The sequence below is a fragment of the Lepidochelys olivacea genome (assembly GCF_965140295.1).
Source record: "Lepidochelys olivacea isolate rLepOli2 genome assembly, chromosome: 11".
NCBI lineage: Eukaryota > Metazoa > Chordata > Testudines > Cheloniidae > Lepidochelys > Lepidochelys olivacea.
The window spans coordinates 19,226,235-19,236,307 of record NC_140421.1 but is presented as its reverse complement, the minus strand read 5'-3'; the positions used below and the strand labels follow the sequence as shown (position 1 = coordinate 19,236,307).

At 42.1% G+C, this 10,073-nt stretch overlaps 1 protein-coding gene across 1 annotated transcript; it reads left to right on the top strand.

Annotated features, from left to right (window-relative positions):
• The first annotated feature begins 3,150 nt into the window (after window positions 1-3,150).
• CXCR4 (C-X-C motif chemokine receptor 4) lies at window positions 3,151-6,751 on the top strand. The gene is made up of 2 exons (XM_084644043.1): window positions 3,151-3,263; window positions 5,146-6,751. The coding sequence occupies exons 1-2, from the start codon at window positions 3,237-3,239 to the stop codon at window positions 6,208-6,210; spliced, it is 1,092 nt and encodes a 363-aa protein (XP_084500169.1). The 5' UTR covers window positions 3,151-3,236; the 3' UTR covers window positions 6,211-6,751.
• The last annotated feature ends 3,322 nt before the right edge of the window (window positions 6,752-10,073 follow it).

Genomic DNA, 10,073 nt, shown 5'->3' with positions numbered 1-10,073 from the left:
TCATTAACTCACACACTTCAGTCCCCCTTACAAAGGAAGTTTTCACTTTTTTGGGGAGGGGATGGTTAGGAGAAACAAAAGGAGCTATAGATATAAAGCAGCTATGTGAATACTGGCTTCAGCAGCCTGCAGCGAAACACATTTCAATGCCATAGATCCCATTAGGATCTCCAAGTATCCCACATAGGCTATATGTGCAACAGAGCTTCAGTGCCATCCGTCCCATTAACTATGTTACCAGCATCCACACTTCCCACTTTGCCTCTGCATGTCTAATGCATCCAGTGCTACCCATCCCATTAACTAGTATACCAGCTCTCAAACTTCTCATATAGCCTTAAAGTTGATGATACAAACTAAAAACGGTTGTAAATGTATGTGAATTTCTATGCCATAGACTTAGCCTCAACAGTTGGAGAGGCAGCAAACTCATTGTAGCTGTACTGTGTTTATTCAGAGGGGATCTCTAGCCAACCTCTGCCTCTCCCAGGTCAAAATGTGCTCTCCAACAAAATGTATCTGTATCTGTCTGTCATCTTACCTTCTGGCAATTTAGGACCAAATTTTCCAAAGAGCTCAGTTCCCATCTAGGAATCTAAATGAAGTGGTCAGTTTGTAGCAGCTGCCTGGTGCTGAACACTTTTGAAAATCTGGCCCATAATCTATGGTTGCATATTTTTTTTATAGGGAACTTGTCAAAATATGTCCAGTCCCTGGAAAGCCTGGATTTTAATCACACAGTGGTATCACTAAGGTGAGCTGGACTTCCTGCACTAGTGAAAACTGTTCATGCAAAAAATGTTTGGCAGGATCAGGCCCTCAAATGTTATCATTTGACCTTGGGGAAACTACCATAATATATCTAAATAAATTCACACTCATTTCACAAGTCTAGCAACTGGTCTACTGCGCACTTGAAAGACCACAGAATACATTAGAGTAATGTTTCATTTTTAATTTTGATTCTCATCCATTGTTTTTAAGGTCATGTGTGACAGGTGTCTAATGAGAGGACACGAGTGTATCACAGACACATCTGAAAAGCTGTTTGTTTTGTTACACATATAATAGAGATTGTTAGTGAAAAATTTACCTGCCTGAATAATGTATTATGCCAGAATGGTAGTCACGCCACACTTAAATCTGGGTTCTTGTTTTTCACTTAAAATGGGGGGTTCAACCTCTGGAGGTTTTTTTTTTTTGTTTGTTTGCTTGTGTTTTAAACAGAGTATCCAGCCCCAATTTTCAGGATATAATCTGCTTGAATTTTCAAGTAAATCTGTTAATTAATTCCCAAATTCTAATAAGCTAAAATTTAGCTTTTAAAAAGTTCACAGTGAGTCTCATGATGTTTCTGGCCCCTCTAAATAAAAAAACTAGAGACTATCTAAAATCAGTAATTTGCACATAGTGAATGTGTCTCTCTGAACTAATCATTTTATTAACTAACAAAAAGATTACTGTTATCTGTCATAACTGAATACTCTTATGCTCAAATAAATTTGTGAGTCTCTAAGGTGCCACAAGTACTCCTGTTCTTTTTGCTGATAAAGAGTAACACGGCTGCTACTCTGAAATCATGCACCTTTGTTAGCTAATGGAGACCACCACTTATATTAGCCATATGTATTCTCAGACATGGTGTGAAGAAACCCTTGTGAACAGTAGTACAACACTAACTTTTGTCAGATGCCCTCGTAATACTCCCTGCATCCGAAACTGGAGGCTAACACAGAGCCTACACAATGGCCATTGTTAGGATAGGGGGGCTTCTACTGCTTTGAGAAGACCTTTGACAAAGTTCCACATATATGCCACATAAGGACCCCAGTGTGACTTAGGTGCTCTGTTATTGCCAAAATATATAAAATATTACACACACAATACTCACCCACCACAAAGAATAAACTGAACCAATGTTTCCAAAATAATTAATATTTATTATAATCCAGTATAGAATAGATTCTGCTGTTGTGAATAAATTACCTTAATTGAAACCTATGGGATTACTCGTGAAAGTAATTTACCTGCATAGGTGTTGGCAGTATTAGATCACTGTAAAACAAGCATGTTCTTACTTTATTGTGCCTCTACGTTTTTGTTTGTCCTTGCCTATTCCATCTTTGCCAAATCTGGTGATTTATTGTAAACCTCAGAATATTTTGTTTTTCTTAAATTTCTACCCAAAATCTGAGGGTTTTTTTAAGCTTCTAGCCCTCATGTTTACAGAGAAAAGCTGGGAAACGTGAGCCAGAATTTTTTAAAAAATCTCATGCTTTTTCAAGTCAATCTCCTTAATTTTAGGGGTGCTGACTCATCAATTTGGAGATCTTGTGGGCAGCAATCCTGCCATTCTGACACCGTTTCATATCACTTCCATCTATTTGCTAGCCCTTATCCCCACTGCACACTCCACAAAATGTGTGCTACTCTGAATCTGGGCTAGGGCTGAAAACCAGCTGTGGGGAAGAGAGGGTTGGGTCCAGTGCTTAATTTGTGCCGGGGCTGAGCCTCAGCACCTCTAGGTTTGGCAGTTCATAGCCCTGGCACCTCTGGGCTTGCCAGGTCAGTTGTGAAACTAAAAAAACTGCTTGATCCCCCCACTTATTTCATTACAAATTAAGCACTGGTTTGGGCCACTTGGAGGAGCGTCCTTCCCTCCTCTGGGTCTCCTCCGGCATGCCCCCCAGCACAGTGCCCTTGTTATGAGAGCGAGCCAGGGCCCCATGGCGCAGCACAGGGTACTGGCTGAGAGGGGCTACCAGCCTGCTTCCCCCCTCCCCAACGCCGGCTACCACAGCTCCAGTCCGGAGGTGGAGAGCAGACTCTCCGCAGGAAGGCGGAGTGCAAGAGCAAAGCCCTGGCTGTCGGGGTACCCGGCGCCCCGCGGGAACGGCCGCAGGACAAGAGGCAGGGCACCGGCAGCAGCCTGGCAGAGCCTCCCCTCCCCGAATGGGTAGCCCGCGCCACCCCCGGACCCGCAGGCAGCGGCTGGGGCTGGGGCAGCCGCACATGCTCACTGGCGGACGGGGCATATGCGGCGGACACCCCCCACCGGGGAGGAGCCACAGGCAGGCTGCCACCGAGCGCGGGGGGTGGGGGGGGGGAGGAGGAGGAGCGGGGGGATTATAAGAGTCCGGGGCGCGCCCGAGGGACTCCGGATTGTATGCGGCGCGGCAGCAAGTTGCGGAGCGCAGCGAGACTCGTGGGCAGCTCGGAGGCAAGGAGCGGCGGGGATGGCGGACGCCGCGGACACCCTGGACGTAAGTGCGGCGGAGCTGGGGGGACGAAGGCGGGCACGGGGCGCGGGCGGGAGCCTGCCCCCAGCGCTTGCCGCGGCGCGGGAGCTGTTTGCACCGGGGCCGCCGCCAGGAGCCCGCACAGGCACCCCTGTGCCAGCTGTTTGCCAACAAAAGTGCACGGAGACCTGGGGCCAGTTGCGGGTGGCAGGCGCGTCCTCTCTGCGCGGCTGGAGACGGGGGGCGCAAGGGGCGAGGCGGCGGCTGCCTTCGCCTGACGGGATCCGGTGTGCACTTCGCCTCTCTTCTCCCTCCTTTCACAGCGGGCGCCTGGGAGGCGCCCGGAGATGGACTTGCAGGGCGGGCGGAGAGACCTGCGCTGAGTCCCGCACTCAGGCTCTGAGCCCCCTTAAAACTTGGCGGGGTTTGCAGAGGGTGAAAGGGCGGGGTTTGGTCCCCAGCCTCTTGCTCTGCTTGCGGCCCCTTAGGCGTTTTAAAGCGGAGCTGTCAGACTTGAAGTGAACGATGAATTTCGAACACTTTCCTTCGGTCCTTGCTGCCTTCTCTCCCAGTGTTAATGACAAGGGCTGTCCGTGCTGGCTTGAGCGCGCTGTTACAATGTAAGATTTCGGGCGGATGGTGCCGCCGTGATGAGTTTGCTAAAAAAAAGAAAAGTTGGATCCACTTGGAGCAAGCCTATTTGTTGCAGCCAGCCCCGAAATTCCAGTGTCTAAACACAGAACGAGTCAAATTGCTCCTAGGGTGCCCAAAGTGCTGGATACAGGTTTTGCAGCACTGGATTGTTGTTGTTGGCTCTACTGTTTTTTCAGTTTAGTCAGTGGAATTTTGGGGCCAGCTACCAGATTTGGGGATTTGCAGTGCTTTCGAGCCAGGATGCATCAGCCGCCTGATACCTTGGAGATGTGGTGGTGGACTATGAGTACCCACACTCTCGCTCCTTATGATCTCCTAGGATGCATAAACCCTATGCAAATACTATATGTATATAAATAAAGAGTAATTGCATAAGAGTGGTCATTCCTTCCAGCCTGTATTGCTTTGCCAGATTGGTGCTTAGCCGTTGGTGGTTTCCTGATGCACTTGCATGCCTGATGCCTCCACTGTTTCGCTTCCTTTTTTCACTAGCGGGCATAATTCAACACCAGCTCGGCTCCAACAATCCCTCTTAGTCCCATGGGCCCCTGCAACCACAGCAGAGGGAGGGAAAGATGTTTGCTCATGGTGACCTTTCTAAGGGTTGTGGATCTCCTCTAGTTAAGAGGTCACCTCTTCTGAGGAACTGTCAGTTGCTCCTCTGCAGGGAACCCTCACTATTATTGTTTTCTCTCGATAGCATTAGCTGAATTAGGGGGAGATCTGGGGAAGCCGTGTTACTGGTTAGAGGATGCTTATTTATGGACCTCTACACTTCTGTAGTAAGAATTAAAATGAAACTGTTCTTATGAGTGATATTCTTGGGAGAGCTATCCTACAGTAGCAGGGGATGGGCTAGACGATGCAATAGACCTTTTCCATTGGTAAGGTGAATCTGCTAAAAACATGATACAATAAGTGTACTGAAACCAGGGTAACATTTCAGAGAGTGGCAATTATCCTTTGCGCCCTTTCCCCACACACAAACATTGTTCCCAAGGTTCATGTTTCCCAAAGGGGAAAATGAAGTAGAAGTGATCAAAAATTTTAAATATTGTTTTGATAATTAAGTTTAACATAAACTTCATTTTACTATGGTTTTTTTATTAGTATTTGGATGGCTTTTCCTGTCCCCTGACCATACCTTCTTAGGAGGCTCTTTAGACATTAATGTGAAAATATCTGTACATAGTGAAAAGTCTTAGCAGAGGTGGAGTTGAGGTCTAACAGCTTTTCTTTCATTTTATTGTAGCTGTATTCTGGGTTCACCATTGAATTTCCTGATAATGGCACTGATGAGCTTGGTTCTGGCCGTGACTACGGGGACTTCAAAGAGCCATGCTTTGGGCATGAAAATGCTAATTTCAACCGTATCTTTTTGCCAGTCATCTACTCCATCATCTTCCTGACCGGAATCATTGGCAACGGATTGGTTATCGTTGTCATGGGCTACCAGAAGAAATTAAGAAGCATGACCGACAAATACAGGTTGCACCTTTCAGTGGCTGACCTCCTGTTTGTCATCACTTTGCCATTCTGGTCTGTGGATGCAGCTATAAGCTGGTACTTCGGGAACTTTCTGTGCAAGACAGTCCATGTCATTTACACTGTCAACCTATACAGCAGTGTCCTGATTTTGGCCTTCATAAGTTTAGATCGTTACCTGGCGATAGTCCATGCTACCAATAGCCAGAGACCAAGAAAGCTGTTAGCTGAAAAGGTAGTGTACATAGGCGTATGGCTACCAGCCATGCTTTTGACAGTGCCTGATATAATCTTTGCCAGTACCAGTGAAGTAGATGGAAGGTATGTATGTGATCGCGTCTACCCTCATGACAACTGGCTGATTTCATTCAGATTTCAGCATATTTTGGTAGGATTTGTGTTGCCTGGTCTAATAATCCTGATTTGCTACTGTATTATAATTTCTAAGCTGTCACACTCCAAGGGTCACCAGAAGCGCAAAGCATTGAAGACTACAGTCATTCTCATCCTTGCCTTTTTTGCCTGCTGGCTGCCTTACTACATTGGCATCAGCACAGACACCTTCATCCTGCTTGGAGTCATCAGGCATGACTGCAGCTTTGAGACGATAGTACACAAATGGATCTCTATTACAGAAGCCATAGCATTTTTCCACTGTTGCCTGAATCCGATTCTTTATGCCTTCTTGGGTGCCAAATTCAAAACATCAGCACAAAATGCCTTGACATCAGTTAGCAGAGGATCGAGCCTTAAGATCCTTTCCAAAGGTAAACGTGGGGGACATTCTTCTGTTTCTACAGAGTCAGAGTCTTCAAGTTTTCATTCCAGCTAACACAGTCTCCTTCTCATCATTTTGTAATAAAGAACATTTTTTTTAAGAAGTTACACAAGATTTCAGAAAAAACAAGACTGACCATAATGTACAGTTTTATTTACGGTTGGAATTTTATATTTTCTTTTAGTTTCTGTGAAGTTCAATTGACTTATTTATATAAACACTTTCTTGTTGATGGCAAAGTGTCTAGGCAGGACCTGTGGACAAGTGGTTAGTTCATGAAGTTTTAGTGCTTGTCTGGTTGTATAGATACGTGAACTAAACACTTTTAGAGTGTAGAAAGTGACTGTTTAAAATTTAGAAAATGTTTTTCTGTTGTTTGTATGTAAATGTTCCAAATGTGTTCCTGTTAAAAATTCTTTTGATTGATATTCAAGAATTCCCCCTCACCCCCCAAGCTGTTTGGTTTACAATAGTTTAATTCTGCTGTAGACAATGTCACTTATAACCAAAGCCTCTTCTGTCAAATGTTAGATTTTTTTTTTCCAATTCTCAGTAATGGATTGGTTTGCAAAACTCTGCTGTGTAAGGTTGTTAATAAAAGTACATGATAAAAACTATTTTGGTATGTTCTTCAGGTCTTAATTTCATATACTTTATTTTTCTTACCACTTTGAGTTGCAGTTATTAATGTTCAATCTTTGAAACCAACATAACTCATCTGATATGGGTCTAGGGGAAAACAAGAGGTTTCATATATATTGCTTGTCCAGTGATGAAACAAACTATAGTTATCAATACAGACAACTGAGCAGCTTAGGGCATTTATTTTGTACCAATTTGTTAATGCTTTTTCCATTAAAACACACACTTAGTGTAGCCAACATTGCATTTACAATAGCTTATCCCCACTTCAGTTAAACTGTTAATGGCTATTTGGGGAAAAAAAGAAAAGCAGCTTCCTTTATTGTAATATACTACACCCAGAAAGTCCATTTAACCACCTTAACAGGTGCTATCAGCCTCTTAAGGAAAATCAAAAACATCCACATTAGAATGAGATTCTAACTGCTCATGGTAAGTATGCAACTTCCATAAAGTGCTGTTTTTCCAGGTGCTGTCTGATATCTGCATGTAACAAATCAGATTGGCAGTGTGTAGATATTTTGAAAGGAGATTTTACACTTAATGTAATTATATGCAATCCAAGTTAAACTCCCACTCTGTATAATACACATCAGAAAAAATTGAAATCATGTTTGTAAGTACTACTAGAATACAATCTAATACAAATTCTCGTGAGCCTTTTGCGATAGCCTGACAAATAGATGATTTCCTGTCTTTTAAAATTGTTTTACATGTGCTTCCCCTATAAGTGTATTATATTTATATTTGTATTGCCTAAGGCAACATTGGGGTCTGATCCTGCTGACACTGACATCAATGGTGATAGATTAGGCCCATGGTTTGCAAGTCAAAAGGTGACAAATGCTCCAATTTAGAATGCCACTTAAGCACATGCTTAACTTTAAGCAGGTGAGTAGACGGATTGAAGTTAAGCATGTACTTTACTAAATCAGGGCCCTGCCACCCATTCCAAAAAGTACAGATCTACTTGAACAGGAACAGTCCTCCCAAATGGAGGACAGACATGTCCCCCCTCTTTCACCTGTTCATAACACTTCAAAAACCCTTCCTGATGTCCTTATAAAGTCAAATCCTACACTTCTGCAATAAGCAGTAGGGTTTTTTAACTGGCAGTTCCATAAGCCAACAATAGTCAAAGTAACTGAACCAAAATCCTTTCCTCTAATAGACATTTTATTCCAGCTGGAAACAAAGGTGGTATGCTGTTTCCTTTGTGAAAAGTGTTTTCCCCCCACAGAGATTTCTCCATTGAGCTGCCCACATCCTGGTACAAAGTCAATAGTTCGTTTGCCATGCAGTGAAGTAACTTATTGTTACTGAACTCATGTATAAACCATGTTACTGAGACAAGGTTTCTTAAAAGGTCAGTAATGTGGTTTCATTTCTATAGTGTTCAAATTAAAAAAATATCACATGCATGTTGCCGCTAAGCTTAATTAACATATTCTGAGGACTGTATAACTTAACATTTATTCTGTTTAAAATTTCAAAACCTGTAGTTGGGCAATTTACATTTTTTGTCCTAGGGGAAAAAAATACTATTTTTTTTTAGATATCCAGGCAAAGTAGAAACTCTTATAATTAGTGTTACAATTCTATTTCCTTATGCTAGTTATTACTGCGTATTAAAACTGAATTCAAAAGTAGTAAATAATAGATACTCAGCCAAGAAGGAAAGCACTTTGAGTATAATTTTTGTGTTCCCACTTGAACAGAAGACATTGTCAAGTGCTTTTTACGTCACTAACAATCGTACGTTTGTTGTTTTGATCTTTTTAAAAGATATATTGTTCGTATTAGCCACACAGCTCTCTTAACTGAAGCAGATACTGGCATTTCAGCAAAACCCATTGAGTCAGAATGTGTTCCCACATGGGCGAGTATCCTAATGCTTTTATGGGGTTGCAGTGGTGTAAGTGAGGGCAGAATTTGTAAAATGTGTTAAAAATCTGAGTGATCATTTTTATGTATTTCTATTTCCTTGTTCTTTATTATTTAGGATACTTGCATGAATACAGGATCTTTGTGTCAGAGTTCATCTGTTTATTCCCCACCTGAAGTCATGTAATCCTCAGTGACATCAGCTCGGGAATTAGCAGCAGGAACAGATGAATTCTTGAGAAACAAAAGATCCTGTTTTCATCCAATTGCCCTGCATAACAGAAAATACAAGGGAAGCAAAATGAAGGGAAAAGATATGGGGGCAGAACTTCCTAAATAGAATATTAGTTTCTTGCTTTTTAAGTTTTCTGTGAAGAACCAGTTACTCATTGATTTTGACTCATTTGTTTCCACCCCTATCCAATTACTCAGTCTCCTTCAGTTCCAATTACAAAAGACTTACTGGCTATCAACCTTCTGCTGCTTAGTTGTTGAGGAAATGTTTGTAGCACTCTTAACATTAATTTAAGTCATTCCCATTACACTTTGCAATCAGTCAACCTTTACTTTAGGCAGAGAATCAGTGGAAGAGAATGTGTAAGAAAACCAATAGTGCATGCTACCAGTGAAGATCATTGAAAGGAGACCTTTAAAAACAAAACACAGGAAATGTTTGTGTGGAAAATAGGCTAGTGAATTAAAACATCAGAGGCCAACTCCAACAGTCTTTCGGGATTTATTACACAAAACTACCTCAATGGGATCTGAGAGAGTAATCCTTGCAGGACCATGTCCTCAACATTTAGTAAGAGTTGTAAGATCTTTTGGGATTTGGCTCCAGAAAAGAAAACAAGGAAAAAATAGAACACATTTTTAAAGAAGTAAATTACACAACTTGAAATATTACTGAGATTTATGGAGACATTTGTAAATTAAATTCAAATCTGTCATGAGGAAACTCAGTAAAAAATTATGGACCCAATTATTTTCTGTTACACTACTACACTACACTCTGCAGATTTGCAGTTGTGTAAACAAAAAGCAGAATTTGCCTCATTTTAATTTGTTTTCACTATCTTTAAATACATCATAAAACTGAGGGCCTGACTTTGCTCTTATATCAGTGTAAATCAGGAGCAATTTCACTTTAAGTCAATGGATTTACCCAGTGTAAAACTGGTGTTAGAGGTGAATCAGATCCTCAGGTTCCAGTCCACACATTGGAATAATCCCTGGGCAAATCAAACCCCCACATCAGAATTTCAGAAATACAAACTTCAGTCTCTTTCCAAATTAGTCATGCTTTAGTAAGCAGAATAATCAGTTAATTTGTTTAATTTTCAAGACACCCATAATGCCTAGTCACACCACTTTACAATATATAATAAAAC